The 22,340-nt window shown below is 35.5% G+C and overlaps 1 protein-coding gene across 6 annotated transcripts in view; it reads left to right on the top strand.

Moving 5' to 3' along the window:
- The window catches only part of RBMS3 (RNA binding motif single stranded interacting protein 3), a 1,106,864-nt gene that overhangs the window by 987,557 nt on the left and 96,967 nt on the right, over positions 1 to 22,340 (top strand). For all 6 annotated transcript variants that reach the window (XM_086720584.1, XM_086720587.1, XM_086720585.1 and 3 more), the window contains one exon: positions 837 to 887. In XM_086720584.1, the coding sequence (XP_086576710.1) occupies positions 837 to 887 (51 nt within the window). The remainder of the gene's footprint in view (positions 1 to 836; positions 888 to 22,340) is intronic.

The raw sequence follows: 22,340 nt of genomic DNA, 5'->3' as shown, positions 1-22,340 counted from the left end.
GAAAAGTGATTTCACTTGGGAGGGCTCATAAGTGGAATTTAACTCTAGCTCCTTTTTTCTGAAAAAAAGGAATCAGAGCAATTTCCTATGTTGTTGATTCTCGCCTTTCACCACTTTTTTTTTTAAACCTGAAGTGCGTTGGCGCTTTTGTTAGTGTGAGTGTATTGAAAACAAAGTCCTACAGGGTTCTCCATGTGACCATCAGCCCGTGTAAGCTGACTTTCTCATTTGGCTGACAAGGCACATTTCAGAACAGTTGGTTGGCTCAGATTCTCATTTTTATTTGCCATACCAATTACCGTGAAAGAAAAAAAAGATCACAAACTTGCTTAACTTGGGGTTAACCCAAAGCATTCCCCCCAAATTTCTGGTTGATCTCTTCTAATTCTTACCCCAACTTTTACCACTTAGATTTATTTCCAAGATGGGATCACTTGAGAATTTGAAATTAGAATGGATGAAGAAAAAGAGGAAGTTTTAGCTGTCAACTCTTTGTTACTGGCTCCATAGCCCTGGGGGTTGACCCCTGAGTAGGAGGTCTCTGAGGCTTCCTAAGACTCTAGCCTCCACCACCAACCTCAAAATCTGCTCCAAGGCCCAGCCTGGTCCACATGGGCACCGCAGCCAGCTCCTATGAAGTAGGAGTTTGCTTTATATTTTACTATGTTTTGGTAATCAGGTCCAAGAATTTCCTTTCTCTCCTCAGTTCTGAGCACTAATTAGCTGTAAAGTCAGATGGACTCCACTTTCTTATGACCTAGTGTGACTCCACTGAACACAAGAACCAAGTTCTCTCTGTGATTGCTTTGTGCTAATAAATGCTGTTTGATGCATAGGTCCAGAGTACTTCATGGATGCCTCATCCGCCATACGTTATGCAACCAACAGTAAGTGTTCTCAGTCACCTGAGGCTAAATATTTCTATTATCCGAGTGCAAGCTTTTGTAATGCGTACAAGCTTTGGGGTAAAGCTTTTGTTAGATTTCATACCTCTTTCAGGCAGCCGTATTTTCCAGATGAAAAGCTGTTCCTGAAATTCTACAAAAGCATGTACAATAGATAGATAGTGGAGTTAGAGAGAGAGATGAGAGAAAGAAAAAGAGAGACAGAGATGACAGAGACAGAGAGAGAGAAAGACAGAGAGAGAACAAACTTTATGAGAGGAAATAGTCAACCTCCTAAGCCGATGTCTGCCATTTGTCATGAATGGGGAATTTCTACTTCACACAGGAATTCTGAACTCTGGACAATTAAATCCATTATTGGGGGAAAGCCTTTCTGTTTTCCTTCTCTTGGTATGCTTTGTTCTGTTTGGATGCTGTTTGATATGCTTTGGGGGCAATTTTTGGTATCATGGCCAAGTGTTCACTCAAAGCAATATATTTGAAATATGAAGAAAGCTGTCTACTAATAGATGGAGATATAGAGATAGAAAGCAAGGCTGCTAGATATATATTTTTAATATTAACTAACTAGAGCCATTCTCTTCTTTAGTGGAAAAATCTCTTCTAAAAATATTCAAACTCTATTTTCTACTTGCTATATTTCCCATTTTGTGGCACAATATTACATCAGTCCCATGGGAAAATATTACATATTTCATTCGAATCTAGACCGAAGGCTAATGATTCCATTTATCTTTGTCTCGGTCTTCCAGGTTTTCTAGCTCTGTCAAAGTATAATAGAGCAATTTCAGTAGCAATATATTCATGAGAATGGATAGAGCACGAGACAGGAAGTTGTGGGACAAGGTCTGTGGTAAATATCCTTTGGGGGCATGCTCACACCCGTGCCTCTGTTTCCTTTTCTGTCACTATATTCACAGGGCTGTTGGAAGGATCAAGTGAGAGCTTATGTGAAAATAGCTTTTAAAATACAATATGCTATGTATTCTTATTGCTGTTATCCTTCCTAGTACAGAATGTATTCTTGTACAGAGACAAAGCAGTGCTACATTTTAACCCATTTCAAAGCTAACTGTAAACAAAGTAGCACACGTTAAAGATCAGGGAACTAAATCCACAGGCATCCATTTCTTTGACCCAAAGGATCATAGCACCTGGTTTTCATATCTGAGCTTTGCCCATTTTTAAAAAATAAGAAACATTCCATGTTGCTCCTAATGTTTTGATAGTTTGTGTTTTATTTAAAGAATAAAATCTATATAGCTTAATACAGCAGAACTTTAGACCGTATTTTGCAAATCCCTCTATTTACTCTTATCTACACACCTTGGGGGCTTCCTGAGTTCATCTGGTCTATGTTCTATAAATCATACCGTACAATGGATCCAGGCTGCACTTTCATATCCAATTCATGCGATAAAGTTCAGTATACACTGCCAAACCAATGTATAGCATAGATTGGGCCGATACAGGAAAAGGGAAGAAGTTCTGCCAAGTTCTAAAGTGGAGACTTTCTAGAAGGAAACAACTACCTTCTAACAAGTAATATGTTCATCTAGAAGGTGCTAATGCTAGCTTAGTCCTCACACCGAGGTGAAGGATCATCTCATCGTGACCAAAAGGAATGCACATCTGGCAGAAATCTAAATATTTTTCCAGATGTCAAAATATTTAAGGTTCTACCAGAACTTCTAGAACTATAAGTAGAAGGGAAGGTGTTTGTATGTGGCTTTATTTCCACTGTCTGTCACTCAGGACCTCAGCAAAATTTTTCTTCCCCTCGCCCTCCATCCCAACATGGCTTCAGCCCCATTTTTGGAGGTATTATTTCTCATACATCTTCCTCCAGAAATAGCTCTGTGTGTGTGTGTGTGTGTGTGTGTGTGTGTGTGTGTGTGTGTGTGAATTTATCCCCTTAGATATTTCTCATTATGGCTACTGCTCACTGATGTCTCATCAATTCCCATAACTAGACAGTGCATCATGTTTGTGTTTAGGTCACTTGGTTTAAAATACAATGTTTGTGACCAGGGAAGATTCTTGGAAAAAGGAGTGCCTGGGCCACCCACCACTTTGTTGTCTTTAACATGGAAAAATTGGCTAAGCAGTGTCATGGAAACAGAGTTTGTGCCAGCATTCTTTTCCCAGTAACAGTCTTACCAGTTGTCTATATTGCATAAATAACCGTACCCAACTAGTCTTAGTCTCATCATCAAAATGGGGGCTAAATTAATCACTGAATGATACTTAAATACAAAAATACTGAAACAATCTAAAGCAGATAAACCAAATACCTAGATCTTGAATGAATGAATGTATGAATGAATGAATGAATGAACGAACGAACGAACGACTTGATGATTAACAGCATGAGTTCTTGGTTAGGGTCTTTGAGATAGGAAACCTTTCTCTGTTATGGAACTCTGGTCAATAAAACTTTCTTAGCCATAGTTGCCTCATCTGTAACATAGACATGCTGATGCCTAAATAATTATGTATTGTGTTCATTAAAGGAAATAATGAATTAAAGCTCCTAAATTGTGTCTAGCAAATAGCAAACTCAGCAAATTATTATTATTATTATTATTATTATTATTATTATTATTATTATTTAGTTATAGGAAGAAGAAAGGTAGAGGAAGAAAGTTGAGAATAAGCAATAATCACCTGTTTCTACTACATTTTTACTATTTATTTAACTTACTTTGCTAATGAATTTTTGGAGATAGCCTCTATGGCTACAAATAAATTGTTTGGATTGGTACTTAGTTCATTTACTTACTAAACCATTTAATACTTAATACTAAGAAAAAAAGGCCTGATAGGTACGCCCTTTATGTCAGTAACTAGAACCTACTTTACAAATAAATTCAAGGCGTCAATATCTACATGTCTCAAATATGTTGCCCATAATTATTATTTGCTTGCAACTTTTCTCCTTACTCATGTTTTCTCTTCTGCCGTTTTGAGAAAATCTCATGTATAAGCTCAAAGTGTAAGCACGTTTCTCCTGCTCACTGTGAATGCACACGGACTCCTAAATGGAGCCTAAAGCCTGAATTGTCTTTCAGGCTTGACTCAAAGGACTCCAAAGATTTCAACCAGGCTTGTATCCAAAGAGACTTCAGGAAAGTCTTAAAAGTAGAACACCGTGCCTCTGGTCTTTATCAGGATGAATGGTTAAAATGGGAGAAGGGGGAGGAGACAGGTGATGGTTAGTAAGAGAGAAATAAAATGATGCAAAGGACAAAAAGGAGTAGGCAAGGGCCAAGAGAAGAACAAAAAGCATAAGCATGAAACTGAAGTGTGCCATTTTAGTTTGTTTCCTCAGAGATTTAATTTGCTAAGTTGTGTGTATTGTACTTCTTTGTAGATTCGGAAAAAGATTCTGAGAGGACTTTCCCTCTTAAGGAAAAGGGGAAAGAAGTTTCCTTGACTGTGTTATAACCATCCTTCTGGTGTTTGTGCAAGAAAGCAGTTCTCTGTCAGTGGATGCTGGGACCTTATCGGGTCCCCTGGAAAGTTGTCAAACCCCACTTAGGACAGCAAGAGCATTTCTGTTCGCACTTTGTCATTGTTCCCCGGAACAGACTCGGGAGAAAGCACTGTTAGACGAGATTAGGAATTCACTTTTTGCTATAAAGAAGGAAAAATGCTGACTTTGTCAGTGCAATCACTTATTCATTGCTGCTTCTCAGTGCAGATCTCTGTACTGTACTCTGAAACTCCCCATCTCACTGACAGAATTTTAATAGATGATGGATTGCACCAAATATCTACTCTGCATAGCGTCATGTTACATCGGAATCTTATATGAATGCACAATTGAAATTCCTGTGTTGCAACACATTGGGTATTTTGTTAAATCTGTGCTGACAAGGAGAAAAGATGATAGTTCCCAAGAAGAAGCATAGTCCCGTTCCCTTAAATTGTATTTAGGCTCATTTGAATCATAAATCTTCTGTTCTTCATATAGTTAGCATTATTTTCTCTCAAGGAGAAAGGTCAGCTTTCATTTTTACTTAATTACAAATTGGTTATCTAATTACAGCATTCTTAGAAATGCAAGATGCCCTATTGAATCATTGGATGATTTGTGGCCATGCATGGCTAAATTATGACTTTTATGATTAATAAACCTAAAGTTTATAGCTGAATAGGGAATATAAACTTTCCCTCTGCAACAAGGCTGTTCAAGAAATCTCCAGAACATTTGATTTGGTCATCCCTTACCAGCAAACAGACTAGGCCTAAGACTTAATGTTAGAGGTTGTATCCTATAAATCTGTAGCTGTGTTTTCTATAAAAGCATATCACCTAATGTGGAAAGAATATCTAAATCCATTGAATTCTGTTCAGAAAGCTGAGCTGAGCAAAAATCCTAAATCTCATAGTTTCATTAGTAAAGTAACAAAGTCAAAATGCTTTTGCTGTCAAAGGAGTTAACTTGGTAAGTGCATATATACAGGCCAAATCTTTTTTTAACTACATAGCAAAATCGAAACAACAGTGACTCTAACCCATCTATACCATTTCTCCTGGAAGAGAATTCAAACTGAATGAGAGTAAGCTTAGGAGGAGTAACTTGTTTTGAGTGTCACCTCCTTTTAAATATAGTGCTGGGCTAAAGTGACTATGAATAAAACCATTTCCACAGAAAGTCTCTTAGTGTAACTACTGTTAAAAAAAAAAGTAGTGCTGGCTTTGCAATGTTAAATTTAACTTCAAAATTCTACAATAAGTTTTCAAAAATAAAGAAAAATCCATTAAACAATGAAATTCTAGGCTCATAAATTATAACTGCATAGAGCATAAAAGACGTTCCACCTAGGACCCCTTCACTCATCAGCTCTATTCTCCAGAAAGAATCCTAGGATAAACTTCCGTGTCACCATCCAGTCAATTTTTATGCATATGAAAATCTATATGTACTTGTGCATAAATGTATATGTATTGTTAACATCTATACTATATTACTCTACAAATATTTTATTGCAACTTGCATTCTTTTTCCCCAATAACAGAATGTCCTGGATGTCATTGCATGAGTCACATATAAATCTATGTCAGTTTTTTAAACACTTCATAATATGCCATTATATAAATGCACCAAAAGGCATTTTAACCAATTTCCCATTCACTTGCTCATAAACTCAAGACTGTAATATTGAGCCCTTGTGAGAAAATATCTGCAGGACAGATTGCTGGTACAAAAAGTACCAGCTTTTTGTGTGTGTTAAGATTGGATATACATTATTGTCAGATTGGCACACCAAGCGAGAGTGTTTATTTCTCCGTGGCCCCAATTAACACTGGGCATTCTCGGATTTCAGATACTTTGTTGATGTGATAAATAATGAACAATATCTTTCTGATGTTTCATTATTATTTCTCTGAGTCCTAGTGGAGTGGAGTTGCTTTTCATGTCTTTATTGACTAATTTTTCTTTTTTCTCTGAACTCCACGTCCTTCATTTGCTTTTGCTTATTTCTCTTTTGGGGTATTGATCTCTCTTTTTTTTTTAACGTTTATCGATTTTTGAGAGATGGAGAGAGACAGAGCATGAGCAGGAGAGGGGCAGAGAGAGAGGGAGACACAGAATCCAAAGCAGGCTCCAGGCTCTGAGCTGTCAGCACAGAGCCCGACGTGGGGCTTGAACTCATGAACTGCGAGATCATGACCTGAGCCGAAGTCGGATGCTCAACTGACCGAGCCACCCAGGCTCCCCCTCTTTTTATTTTTAAAAGATCTTATTGCAGTTAGTCAGTTAATGTTGTTATAGATAATTTAGAGGGGCACCTGGGTGGCTCAGTCAGTTAAACGTCCAACTTCGGCTCAGGTCATGACCACGCAGCTCATGAGTTCAAGCCCCACGTCGGGCTCTGTGCTGACAGCTCGGAGCCTGGAGCCTGCTTTGGATTCTGTGTCTCCCTCTCTCTCTGACCCTTCCCTACTTGTGCTCTGTCTCTCTCTGTCTCTCAAAAATAAATACATGTAAAAAACTATATATATATAGATAATTTAGATATTTTCCGTTTACTGTTAATTTTTTTGGTGTCATCATGCAGAACTTTAGTATTATGTGTCTAGAATTTATTAGTTTTTCCTTTAGGAGCAATACTCACCAAAGTTTTCCTGTAAAGATCCAAACAACAAATATTTTCAGTTTTGTGAGCTGGATGCTCTCTTTCTCTATGGTTGTAGAGTGAAAGCAGCCGCAGATGATACATAAATGAATTGGCATGGCTGAGTTTCAGGAAACTTTATTTACAGAAACAGGTTCTGTATGAACATTTGGTTCATAGATTGTGTTTTTCCAGCCCCTACTGTATAGCATCTAGACTCCCACATGAAATACCTTATTCAATATAAGATTTAAAACACCATAAGTTAAAAATAAATAAAACACCATATGTTTTTGTTTATGTTTTTTTTTTACATTTTTATTTATTTTTGAGAGAGACAGAGTGAGTGGAGCAGGGGCAGAGAGAGAGGGAGACACAGAATCCTAAGCAGGCTCCAGGCTCTGAGCTGTCAGCACAGAGCCAGACGTGGGGCTAGAACTCAGGAACCGTGAGATCATGACCTGAGCTGAAGTCAGATGCCCAACCGACTGAGCCACCCAGGCACCCTGTTTAGTGTTTTTGTGTTGTTGCTTTTGTTTTTTTGAGTTTAGTAACTTTTTAAAAATTGAGATAGTATTAACATATAACATCGTATCACCATATGTCTTGTTATTGTGTGTATAGTAAATTCTATTTTCAAGTTTTATTACTTTTGGAGTTTATTTTGTAATATGGTATGAGATTATTGTCCAGCTTTCTTCCCTAAATGGTAACCAATTGTCATAACAACTTCTGCCATTTAAATCGTCTGTGTTTTATCCACTGATATAAGATTTTATTCCAATTTTTATCATACGATAAATCTCTTTATGTCTTTGGTGTATTTCTGGACTCAGTCCTATTCTGTTGATTCATTTTTTGACCATTACTCCAGTATTTGAATTATCACTTTATAATACCATATATACCTGACATGACTTAATCCCCAACATTTTGTTGTTGTTGTTTCTCAAGAATTTCTCTAGCTATTTTTTTACATTTTCAGATTAACTTTACTAGCAGTTGATCAACTTAAAGAATTCCACCAAAATTTTGAGATAACTTTGAATTACTATATTAAATAATAGGAAATCTAAAAATATGACATATTTACACTGAATTTTTCTAAGAAAAAAAAATGTCTTTCCTTTTATTCAAAATTTTTCTCCCCCCCCCCCCCCCCAGCTATTGAGGTATAATTGACTAATAAAATTGAAATACTTAAAGTTTGTGTTGTTGTGATTTGATATACATTGTGGAAGGACTCCCACCATCTTGGTAATTAGCATATCCATTATCTCACCTATTTATCTTTTGTGTATGTATGAGAGAAAGAGAGCATTTTAGTTCTATTCTCTTGGCAAATTCAATTATGTACTACAGTGTTATTAACTAAAAGTCATCATATACTTAGATACTCAGACTTTATTCATCTTATAACTAAAAGTTTGTACCCTTTTCCCAACCTCTTCCTGTTTTCCCCAACCCCCAATCTCTGGCAAACATTTTTTTTCTTATATGTTTGTATTAGTTTAGGTTGATTGATTGATTGATTGATTGATGTATTTATTCATTTTAGATTTCACGTATAAGTGATACTGTGCAGTATTTGTCTTTCTCTGCCACTCTTTTTTCACTTAGTATAATGCCCTCGAGCTCCATCCATGTTGTCACAAATGGCAGGATTTCCTTCTTTCTTACGGATGAATAATATTCCACTGTATGTGTATACAACATCGTTATCCATTCATCCACAGACAGACCCTTGGATTGCTTCCAGATCTTGGCTATTATGAATAATACTGCAATGGAAATGGACGTGAATATATCTTTTGGGGATCCTGTTTTCATTTTCTTGAATATATACCCAGAAGTGGGATATCTGGATCATATTTAATTGTTTTTTTTTTATTTTTTGGAGAAATCTTCAAACTGTTCTCAGTGGTGGCTACATCAATTTATATTCCCACCAGCAGGCGACAAGTGTTTCCTTTCTTTACATCCTCACCAACGCTTGTTATCTTTTGTCTTTTTCATAATAGTCATTTTGACAGGTGTGAGGTGATATCTCATTATGGTTTTGATTTGCATTTCCCTGATGATTAAAGATGTTGAGCACCTTTTCATGTGCCTGCTGGGCATTTGTATTCTTCTGTGGAAAAATGTCCATTCAGTTCCTCTACCCATTTTAAAAATCGAATTGTTTGGTTTTTCACTATTGAGATGTATGAGTTTTTATATGTTTTGGATATTACATGTTTGGATATATGATTTGTAAATATTTTTCCCCATTATATAAGTTGCCTTTTCATTTTGTTGTTAGTTTTCTTTATTGTGCAGAAGGGTTTTAGTTAGATAGAGTCCCACTTGTTTATTTTTGCTTTCTTGCCTCTATTTTGGTGTCAAATCCAGAAAGTCATTTCTAAAACCAAGGTCAAAGAGCTTACCTCTTATGTTTTTACCTAGGAGTTTTACAGTTTCAGGTTATTTCAAGTCTTAATCCAATTCTGGTTGATGTTTGTGTACGGTGAAAGATAGCGATCCAGTTTAATTTTTTTGAATGTGGCTGTCCAGTTTTCACAACACTATTTATTAAAGACTTTTCCCCATTGCATATTCTTGGCAACTTTGTTGGAATTGATTGACTGTATATTCATAGGTTTATTTCTGCGTTCTCTATTCTGTTCTCTTGATCTTTGTGTCTGTTTTTATGCCAGTTCAATACTGTTTTAATTACTATAGCTTTGTAATATAGTGCAAAATCAGAAAGTAAATCTTTTCTCAAGATTACTTTGGCTATTCAGGGTCCTTTGTGGTTCCATACAAATTTGGGGATTATTTGCTCTATTTCTTTTTTTTTTTTTTTAAATCTTTTTTTTTCAACGTTTATTTATTTTTTTGGGACAGAGAGAGACAGAGCATGAACGGGGGAGGGGCAGAGAGAGAGGGAGACACAGAATCAGAAACAGGCTCCAGGCTCTGAGCCATCAGCCCAGAGCCCGACGCGGGGCTCGAACTCACGGACCGCGAGATCGTGACCTGGCTGAAGTCGGATGCTTAACCGACTGCGCCACCCAGGCGCCCCTATTTGCTCTATTTCTATTAAAAAATGGAACTTTGATAGGGATTGTATTGAATGAGTAGATTGCTTTTGGTAGTATGGACATTTTAACAATATTAATTCTTCCAGTTCATGATCATGGAATATCATGCTATATATTTCTGTCTCCTTCAATTTATTTCATCCCTGGTTAAATTTTTCCCAGGTAAAATTATTATTTTTGATGAGGTTGTAAATGGAATTGTTTTCTTAATTTCTATTTCTCATAGTTTGTTGTTAGTGTATAGGAATGCAACTGATTTTTGCATGTTGATTTTGTATACTGCTATTTTACTGAATTTATTTATTATTCCTAACAGTTTTTGGTAGAGTTATTAGGGTTTTCTGTATATACAATCATGCCATCATCAAACAGAGAGCTTTACAGCTTCCTTTCCAATTCAGAAGACTTTTATTTTTCTTGCCTAATTGCTCTGGCTAGGACTTTCAGTACTATGTTGAATAAAAGTGACAAGAGTGAGCATCCTTGTCTTACTCCTGATCTTAGAGGGAAAGCTTCCAGCTTTTCACTGTTAAATACCATTTTAGCTGTGGGCTTCTTATATGTGACCTTTATTTTTTTTTTTAATTTTTTTTCAACGTTTTTTATTTATTTTTGGGACAGAGAGAGACAGAGCATGAACGGGGGAGGGGCAGAGAGAGAGGGAGACACAGAATCGGAAACAGGCTCCAGGCTCCGAGCCATCAGCCCAGAGCCTGACGCGGGGCTCGAACTCACAGACCGCGAGATCATGACCTGGCTGAAGTCGGACACTTAACCGACTGCGCCACCCAGGCGCCCCTATGTGACCTTTATTATGTTGAGGTAAATTTCCTCTATACCTAGCTGGTTGAAAGTTTGATCACGAATGGAAGCGAAATTTGGTCAAATAGTTTTTCTGCATCTGTTGAGATGATCATATGATTTTGATCCTTATTTTGTTAACATGATATATCTCATTGCCTCCCTGAAACAAATCCCACTTGATCAGGGTATATGATCGTTTTAATGTATTGTTAGATTTGGCTAATACCTTGTTGGGAATCTTTGAATCTCTGTTTGTTGGGGATACGGCCTGTATTTTCTTTTCTTATAATGTCCTTGTCTGGTATGGTATCAGGGAAATGCTGGCTTTGTAACATGAGTTTGGAAGTGTTCCTTCCTCTCCTCTCTTTTGGAAGTGTTTGGAAAAGATTGGTATTAATTCTTTTTTAAATGTGTGGTAGAATTCACCAGTGAAGCCATGTGGTCCTGGGCTTTTGTGTGTTGGGAGGCTTTTGATTACTGATTCATTATCCTCACTGATAATTGGTCTGTTCAGATTTTCTATTTCTTCATGATTCAGTCTTGATAGGATGAATGTTTCTAGGAAGTTATCATTTCTTTTAGGTTGTCCAATTATTTTTTGGTGTGTAATTGATCATAGCAGTCTCTTATGATCCTTCGTATTTGTAGAGTATCATTGTAATGTCTCCCCTTTCCTTTCTGATTTTATTTGTTTGAGTCCTCTCTTTTTCTTGGTAAATCTAGCGAAAGGTTTGTCTACTTTGTTTATCTTTTCAAAAATCCAGCTCTTTGTTTCATTGATGTTTTCTGTTATCTTTTTAGTCTATATTTCATTTATTTCTGCTCTGATTTTTGTCATTTTCTTCCTTCTTCAAACTTTAGGCTTTGTGCTTTTTCTGCTTCCTTGAGGTGCAAAGGTAGGTTGTTTATTCTAGCTCTTTCTTTTTTCTTAGTGTAGGGATTTACCTGTTTGAAATTGCTCCTTAGAACTAACTACTTTTACTTCATGTCATAAGTTTTGCTATGTTGTATTTCTGTTTTCATTTGTCTCAAAATAATTTTTATTTCTCTGTTGATTTCTTCTTTGACTCATTTTTGTTTACTAGCATGTTGTTTAATCAAGAAATATTTTATGTCTTTTGAGTCCCTTAATAGAGTAGTAAATTTTCCTCCATACATGCTGTTTACATTTCTCAAATGTTTTATTTGGCATTTTAATACTTTTGTTACCATAGTTATGAAAATTTTAAATTGTATTTTCTTATTTTTCACTTTGGTGTATAGAAATATAACATATTTTTGCATACTAATATTGTTAATTTAAATTAAAAACATCTCAGTTATTCAAAAGCATTGTTGAAATTTAGAACGTATACATGAGTCAAAATTAGAAATTAAAAACACCAATATTCTCTTACCCAGAGATTATTCCAGTTAATATTTAATGTGTATTTTTCCAGGCCTCTGGCTGTATCTATATTTATATCTATTTATACATCTAATCTACACATGCACACACAAACACACACATATATGTATGTGTTATCTTTCACTAAAATAAGATCACGCAATACATGCTATTTTTAAACTATAATTTTCAGCTAAGAATCTCCACTTTCTTATGTCAGTAATTTTTTTCTGTTTTCTGATTAAATTTTCTCAAAAATCCAAAAAATAAACTTATAAAGCTAGATTACCTAAATAATTAATTACTGCATATAATATCTGGTTATTGTATCCTTTAGTATATTTTAATCTAGCAGTATTTTTTCTCTTGTGTTTCTGCTTAGCTGTTTTGCAGACTATCCCACCTTTGAGAAATGTCTACTTGAATCTTCATGGTGTTATCTATCCCCTTAATCTGCCCCATATATGAAATGATTTTATTTCCAACTATTTTTCTGAAGTTTTCAATTACTTCCAGTAGACAATTTCATTGATTCTTGGGTTTCCCAGGCCATAAAATAATTTTACTTTCCACCTCATTTCAAGTATTTATGTTTCACAATCCTTTTCCTTGCCCAATTGTATTACAGTGTATTCTTTGAGTGATTCTTTTTCAATTGAATCAATTGTCTTTTGAGAAAATATTGAGTTTATAAAATTATTTTATCAATTTTATTTATTTATTTATTTTATATATTATATAAAAATTTTATTTATTAGATAATTAGATACATTGTTTATTAGATATAATTATATTTATTAAAAAATAAATAATTGTATTTATTATATTTTACATTAATAAAATATATTTATAATTGATTATATTTTAACTGATTTCAGTAAATGTTTTATAAGGTGGAACCATTCTACAAATAAACTTCTTTTGGTCATGATAAAGACTTCTTAAAACCATATACCTCAATTATATTTATTAACATTTTATTTATGATTTAGACATCAGTCTTTATTAATGAAAGAAACTATTAAGTGCTATTATCTTTTAGGTGTACTATTTTTGTCAGATTTGAATATCACAATTATAAGGGATTTATAAAAATAATTTAGAAATATTCCATTTCTCTAAATTCTGGAACAGTTTTAAATATAATTATGCGTAGCTATTTTTAAAGATTTAAAAAAAGACAAATGTGAAGCTATCTTGGGTTTTGGTAAGAGAAACATTTATTCAACCAACCCAATTAAAAATAATTTATTAATCCTATCAGATATGTTCTCAGAAGACTAAAACTATAATGCACTATGGCTTATGAACAGCATGAATAATCATGAAGTGCTGTATCAGATTGTTACATAGTTGATAGCTGCTAAGTGATCAAAACAATTATATTTTGCAATGGCATGATCTTAATCAATTGACATTGTTAGTTACTCCATGACCAGTTGTTGATCTTTTAGGACATATGTTAAATATTATGCAAATTAAAAATCAATCATCAACTGTGTAATAACAACTTTTGCTTATTATGTTGCTGATCAGTAACTTGGAATTTTTAAGAATGTTTGGAAATGAGGGAGGAAGAAAAGAAATAATCCATCCTAAGACATACAACCTAATTGTGGATATTCAAACATAGAGGGAGACAAACTATAAGAGACTCTTTAATACAGAGAACAAACTGAGGGTTCATGTCAGGGTGGGGGAGAGGGGAAAATGGATGATGAGCATTCAGGAGGGCACTTGTTGGGATGAGCACTGGGTGTTGTATGTAAGCGATGAATCATGGGAATCTGCTCCCGAAGCCAAGAATACACTGTATGCACTGTATGTTAGCTAATTTGACAATACATTATTTTAAAAAAATAATAAAAATCTGTAGCAGAGAAGTTTTTAAGTTTACCAATTATATAACACTGCCCATGACAGTTAAGGACAGGGAAGAACAAAGACATAAACGTGAGTTTAAAGGATGGGTGGTGTTTGTGGTATTAAAGGAAAAGAAAGATGACATTTCAGGTGAAAATAACACACAAAAATATTGGGGGTTGTGTTTCAAGTTATTCCAAGGAGCCAAGAGGCAAATAGCCTGCATTAAGTGATGGGTTTGTGTTAGGGAATAAGGGAAAGATTTTATTGGAAAGGTAAATTGTGATCTATTGAAGAACAACTTTTTATTATTCAGTCTGGCACATTTTACTACACTTTTTTTTAAATCAGTTTGATGGTCCTAATGCTATTGTCTGGAATTTAGGTTTACTTTGGAGAAAGGCCAAATTATGTCACTGAGGTATGTTAAAAAGTCGTAATTTCCAGTGAATAGATGGACCAGTCATGAATGGGAAAATATTTAATTTTTTTTTTTTTTTTGCATTATGAAGATGTCATTTTACACAGTCGCTGTGCATAAAGTCATTTTCTATCCATAGAAATAATTTTGGAAGTAATGGTCATCTGTCAAGTAGAGCTTCTGAAAGCTTCTTGGAGAAAACATTGCCTGGTCAATATCCCTGCCTCCTATGCACAGGAGTGGCTAGAATAACCCATAAACACGGCATTGTTTTTCACAATCCAGATGTGTGCATGTGACCTGTCTTTTGGCATGTGGTTTGATATTATTTTACTGTGGACCTTTAAAAGGAGAGAATAGTTTGTGGAATAACGTGTTACTTTTTTAGAACTGCAGGCACAGCATTCTGAACATAAGACTGACACAGCTACTAAGAGAAAAAGTTTCCATCGTGCATGACCCCCAATGTGTCCTCGGATAGTACTTAGAATTTCTCCATCACTGCATCATCAGGACATCAAAATTTGCCAGTCCCTTTGTAAGACTATTGACAACATGACATCCTTAATAGCTATTTAGCATATTAAATGTACTTAAATAGAAACACAATGTTAAATATCTAATCTAGTGAAGGCTTATTTTCTATGGATTATCTCTAGAGAAAGCAAGCACACAGCTAAAATAAAATCCATGTCAGACTAGATAACAGCAAGTTACCAGGGCAACACAATCATAGAGAGATAGGGTAAATCATTTATTTTATAAATGTTGCCAGGGCAACAGAAACTACTTATGAAATCACTGAAGGATTGAGGATAAGGGCACAGATAGTCTCTGGAACTATTTGTTCTTTCAGAACACATTGGAATAATGCCCATTCATACCTAAAACCTTCACAGTATTTGAAATATGTAGATACTCATTAAGTAAATGGTCATGAATAGGTTCAAATATTGAGAGATTTTTAAATAGCAAAAGATATTATTCACTGTTTCTTGCCTCTCAGAATGTTATTGGGACACTATTTTGCTTTAAAGGTTAACCTTAGCTATGACCTAAGAAGCTAGTTATTTCTACCTCAGTGCTATGTTTATCATTCAGGGTCATGGTTAACACAGTTGATGAGCTTGGATTTTGTTAGGCAACCAATTAGAGTGTACCAGAGTTGGGCTGGGGGGGGGGGGGAGGGGAGGAGTGTGTGTGTGTGTGTGTGTGTGTGTGTGTGTGTGTGTGTGTGTACACACACACACACACACACATACATACAATTTAATCAGGTGTGCTTTGGAAAGGGAAAACATTATTTTAACTTTAGTAACAAATGTCAAAAATTATACAATTTAGAGTAATATTTTTCAAAGTACTAACACAAATACCAGTAAAGGGCCTTCAGAGTTTTTTTTCTTCTGCTTAAGAGGAATATTTACCAAAGTTAGGACCTATTTTATGTTTTACATCCCTGTTTTAACATAATTTGTTTCCCCCTTGATCAAAGTCCTGTTAGAAAACATATATTTATAATGTATTTAGCTACAGGTAGCAGTGAATGTATGTGTAAATTATAAAAATATTTAAAAAGTAGGGAATTATTCATTGTGTCAGGAAGTAGAGAATAGGGACAGACTTCTCAGAGGAGGTAACTCCTGAATTTGGTTTTGAAGAATAAAGGAGTTTTTCAGTCAGACAAGTGTTGGGTGTCAGGCAAGATGGGTGTTCTAAGCAAAGCAAACATTAGCTTTCAGCCAGGTCTTTGGTCTGTACAGCAGGTGTCACATCTGGTAAGCATCTGAGAGTGCAAGGTATTTCCATAAGTTACCAAGTGCCTGTAATGCTGCACCTGCCCTAAGCATGGCATCCATATGCCCTTCAATAGTATGCCACAGAAGGTGTCATTTAATCATGAATTAGAGCTGTTCAACATGGTGCCTTCTAGAGAACTGCCAACATCTAGCACCCAATGTATCCCTTCACAAACTCTACTCAGAATTGAGTGAAATATTCAGGGCATGTTTTTTGAAGTTTTTACAAAAATCCTCGTTAGTTAACATACAGTGGAATATTGGCTTCAGGTGTACAATATAGTGATTCAACTCTTCCATACATCACCCAGTGCTCATTATGGTAAGTGTGCTTCTTAATCCCCATCACCTATTTCAGCCATCCTCCCACCCACCTCCTCTCTGGTAACCATCAGTGTGTTCTCTACAGTTAAGGGTCTGTTTCTTGATTTCTCTCTCTCTCTCTCTCTCTTTCCCTTTTTACTTTGGTTTTATTTCTTAAATTCCACATATGAGTGAAATCATATAGTATCTGTCTTTCTCTGATTGACTTATTTCACTTAGCATTATACTCTGTAGCTCCATCCAGGTTGTTGCAAATGACACGATTTCATTCTTTTTAATGACTGAGTAATATTTCATTGTATATACACACACACATATATATACATAAACTACACACACACACACACACACACACACATATTCATACGTCTTCTAATCCATTCATCAGTTGATGTACACTTGGGTTATTCCCATAATTTGGCTATTGTAGATAATGCTGCTATAAATATTAGGGTACATCTGTCCCTTTGAATTAGTAGTTTTGTATTGTTTGGGTAAATACCTACTAGCGCAATTGCTGGATCATAGCGTAGTCCTATTTTTAACTTTTTGTGCAAACTCCGTATTTTTTTCCAGAGTGGCTGCACCGGTTTGTATCCCCACCCACAATGCAAGAGGACTCTCCTTTCTCCACATACTTACCAACACCTCTTGATTCTTATGTTGTTGATTTTAGCCATCCTGAAAGATTTGAGGTGATATCTCATTGTGGTTTTGATTTCCCTGATGGTTAGTGATGTTGAGCATCTTTTCCTGTGTCTGCTGGCCATCTGTATGTCTTCTTTGGAAAAATGTCTATTCGTGTCTTCTGCCCATTTTTAATTGGATTATTCATTTTTTTGGGATGTTGAGTTTTTTAAGTTCTTTATATATTTTGGATCCTTATCCTTAATCAGATATATCTTTGCAAATATCTTCTCCCATTCTGAAGGTTGCCTTTTAGTTTTGTTGATTGTTTTCTTCGCTGTGCAGAAGTTTTCATTTTGATGAAGTCCCAATAGTTTTTCCTTTGTTTGTTTTGAAGTCCAAGTAGTTTATTTTTGCTTTTGTTTCCCTTGCCTCAAGAGACATATGTAGAAAGAACTTGCTATGTCCAATGTCAAAGAGGTTACTGCCTGTGTTCTCTTCTAGGAGTTTTATGGCTTCAGGTCTCACATTTAGGTCTTTAATCCATTTTGATTTTATCTTTGTGTTTGGTATAAAAAAAGTGGTCCAGTTTAATTCTTTTGCATGTTGCTGTCCAGTTTTTCCAATACCATTTGTTGAAGAGACTGTCTTTTTCCATTGAATATTCTTTCCTGCTCTGCCAGAGATTAATTGACTGTATAGTTGTGAGTTCATTTCTGGGTTTTTAATATCACTTACATGTCATAAAATAATCATTACAATCTCTGCACTGGGTTAACTTAAGCCCAGTTCTCTGACTACCCTGACTGGAAGTGGAATCCCCATCTTCCAAGAGCCCCAAGAATGATTATTGTCTTATCACTTGACTGTTATTAAATGCTTCATTTTTAGTCCATTCAAACAATAAAGTAAGAGGGCTGACACTCTAAAAAAAAATACCAGAATTCTCTTATATGTCTATATGCCTCTTTTTTTTTTTACTACAATGGAAATCACTGTGGAAGGCATTTTCCAATGATATCATCTTAGAATAGGACATTTAAAAATTTCTTTTTTGGGAATAATTTTAAGAGATAATTCATTATCATACAAGACAAACAAGTTAATCTGCTTATATTCAAATCATAAGCAGATAAATAGATGGATGTGGGTAGGTTGATGATGGATGGTTGGATAGATGGATGGATGGTTGGATAAATGGATGGATAGATAGATAGATATCCTGGGGCATATGACTAATTTTTCCTTCTTAACTAGAGTATAATTTTATTATTTGAGATCGTAGCATGTATAATTCATAATATCTCTCCCTTTTTGCTTCTTGCATAGAATACCTACTAAATAAATATTTCTTGGGGCACCTGGGTGGCTCAGTCGGTTAAGCATCTGACTCTTGATTTTGGCTCAGGTCATAATCTCATGATTTGTGAGATTGAGCCCCACATTGGGCTGTGGAGCCTGCTTGGGATTCTCTCTTTCTCTCTCAAAATACATAAACTTAAAAAATTTTATAAATATTTGTTGATAGGCTACACTTCATTGCATTGGCACATCTTGAGACACTACAAGCATGCATGGGTTGTTAGACAAGGATGCTGACAAAGGTTTCTAAAGAAAGCAAAAGTGTGCATTTTCTTTTAACCCAATCCCAGCATTTAAGGGAAACTGATGCTGATGTCAAATTTGTCTTTGTATATTTGATCATTAAATCTTGGCATTGACCATCAATACGTTTGTTAAAAACAACTTAAGAAAATTTCTCTTGCATTCATAATTTTTTCACCAGGTATATTTGTTTTTCACCAGGTATATTTGTTTCCTCATCTCTGCTCTCACCCACTTTTGAGGAAGCCTGAAAAGGGTTGGCGAGTTCTTGAATGCCCCTAATGAAGTTCCAGAATGCAGTGTTTGTGATATGTTTATGCTGTTATTGGCCATGGTTGATCAATATAGGCAAAGGTAGTGAAGGTTATTCTGCCTGTCTTTTCTCCATCCTCTTTTCCTTGTTAAAAAGATGAAAAATCAGGGGCGCCTGGGTGGCGCAGTCGGTTAAGCGTCCGACTTCAGCCAGGTCACGATCTCGCGGTCCGGGAGTTCGAGCCCCGCGTCAGGCTCTGGGCTGATGGCTCAGAGCCTGGAGCCTGTTTCCGATTCTGTGTCTCCCTCTCTCTCTGCCCCTCCCCCGTTCATGCTCTGTCTCTCTCTGTCCCAAAAATAAATAAACGTTGAAAAAAAAAATTTTTAAAAAAAAAAAGATGAAAAATCAGATCTACTTGTTGGGATAAACAGGAACCCTTGTTTTACCACGATGTAGGAAAACATGCTTCATGGAGAGAATAAAAAAAGAAATTGAGAAACTTGTGCAGTTTGAGATCTGAACATGATCAATTCTTCTACCTTCCTGTGTGACCTAATTTTCTCCCAGCAATTCTTTTTTTTTTTTTGTTTTTAAATATTGATATTCATTGGAATACAAGAGATATACATCTCTTCAGGCCCTAGGAGAATGAGAAATAAGGATTTGTACCTTGCCCACTGTTTGAAAACAGTTGAGGTTTCTTACGATTTAAAGACATACTAAAAAACACAGTTAAATTAAAGAAGGAACAAATGTTCACAGAGCAGAGGAAATAGATTTATTAAATGCTTAGGCTGTCTATGGGTAGTTTACTACAGTGGAATATTGAAATTGTGTCCTGAGTTTTTAGAAGCCAAGCCCAAAATGGTTAAAAAGAAAAACAATATTATATGTTTCATTCTCTGATAGAAGGAAGTATCAGATGGCTAGGAGAGGTTTTCGTTTTTGTTTTCATTTTTGTTTTTTGGCCACTGCTGCTATATACTAAGGAAAAAATTATAATATGTTATTGCCATTCCTAAAGTCTTATTAGATAGCAGTTACACATGCAGAGGGAGACATTTTTTTCTTGTAGTCGTTTCTTTTCTTAACTCTCAGTAAAAACCAAACGAATGTTAACTTTTAATTTTTGTAATGAAATGCCTAGAGTAGCTAAATTAATATTCTTCAAATACGTAAGTTTCTTTTTAAATTTTTTTTTAATGTTTATTTAGTTTTGAGAGAGACAGACATGAGTAGGGGAGGGGCAGAGAGAGGGAGACACAGAAACTGAAGCAGGCTGCAGGCTCTGAGCTGTCAGCACAGAGTCTGACATGGGGCTCAAACTCACAAACTGTGAGATCATGACCTGAGCCGACATTGGACTCTTAACCTACAGAGCCACCCAGGATCCCCAGATACGTACGTTTCTAATGATCTAGCTTGATATAACAATGCCACTTAGTAAATCCGGTTGGTTAGCATTTAGCTTGTTTGGCCTTTCAAATTTCCCAAGTCTCAGCCAAGATTTTATACCATCTGACCTACAGTATTATCTAGATAAAGTCTGTTGTACCTCTTTATTGAAGGGGGCTGCAAGATTATCCTCAGCCTGTGCCAGAAGTCTCAAGAATGTCTTTCAGAAAAGCCTAAACATGTAATCAGTTGAATGTCTATTGTTCGGTGCCTTTGGAGGGCTTGAGGGGCAAACTTGATCTAAAATATTGGTGATAGGTGTGAGACTAACTGGCCTTCATCACTCAGTGGCCCACGAAGTATTCATGATTGTTAGCAGTAGTAGGGTCTCACCTGTTGCCAAGAGGAGTCAGGTGTAAAATGTACTTCTTGGTAGTAAACTGAACCAATAGATTAGCATTATTTTATACAGACTATGAGAATTTTGAATAATATCTGCATAAATCAATCTGGTTTTAGATACAGCCAATACCAAACCATTATATCTTTCAGTAATTACTCAACACATTCAGCTGGGACAACCATGTCCTCAACGGGGAAGAGAAAATGTACCTTCCTGCTGATGTTGAAAGGAAGACATACAAGGATCTCAGTTGATATCACACTGCTTATGCATAATATCACGAATTAAAACGTACACGGTGCTTGTCCCTTTTTACATCACTTAACATGAGTATAACTTCATTGCACAAAATAGAAGCTAGGAACAAGCTGGGAAACCTGTCAAGAAAAAGGATTAATCCTTAACCACGTGAAAAAGAATACTATTCTTGTTTTTTTAGTTTTTAATTCTCATTTAGCACAGAGGAAATCAGCCTAATTACCAACTTGAGTTCTAAACAATAATCTTAAAACTTCTATACCAAAGAGACCTTTTATCAAAGGGTTGTCCTTAAGGAGTTTTTAATCAATACACTTTAGAACCGGTCCTGCATAACAATGGTGTGTATCAAAAATCAATTCTTATTTTCCTATAAAGATGTTTATCTCCTGAGGCTTGTAGCTCAAGTAGTTTTAATTAATACTAAAAAGTCATCATGATGCTAAAGTTTGTGTTATATGCTATGTGTATAAATCCTTAGATTCTACTGGCATGCTCCAAAATCATTTTTAACTTTTTGAAATACATGTATGGAGTTTATTTCAAGGAATAGTTTCTATTTTACATTGCATGGACAGATGCATGTATGTATGTATGTAGCTTGGATGGGTACCATGTACATATTTCTGTGCACATGGACTGATCTCCACTATAGATACTGTTTAGCCCAAACACTGATCTATACTTATAATACAAATAAATGTTTATATGAGGATGTTCAAAGTTGCATTTCTACAATACCAAAGGAAAGAAAAGAGGGCTGAACCCTGTTGAGATTCATGGTATAAATTAGAACAAAAGGAGAAGGACTAAAGCGTATGAAGGGGATGAAATAGAAAAATTGAGCAAGAGGAAGAGAAAGGATATGGAGGATGCATGGATCAAATCTGACACTAGCACACTGTAGTATCGAAGGCTAGATAGAAGGTGGTGTCCTTAAACGGAATTAGTATGTGTAAGAGAAGGAATAAGTTCGATATCCGGTACATGCAATTTCTGTTGGGCATGTTGATTTTGTGGAGCCAGATAGAGATTTTCAATATATAGCTTGAAATACAGTTTGGCATACAGCAGTGGCAGTGATAGAC

This window comes from Puma concolor, chromosome C2, assembly GCF_028749965.1.
Source record: "Puma concolor isolate L17-30 chromosome C2, mPumCon1.1.hap2, whole genome shotgun sequence".
In the NCBI taxonomy this organism is placed as follows: domain Eukaryota; kingdom Metazoa; phylum Chordata; class Mammalia; order Carnivora; family Felidae; genus Puma; species Puma concolor.
Note: the sequence above shows the minus strand (reverse complement) of the source record. Positions and strands in the feature narration are given on the sequence as shown.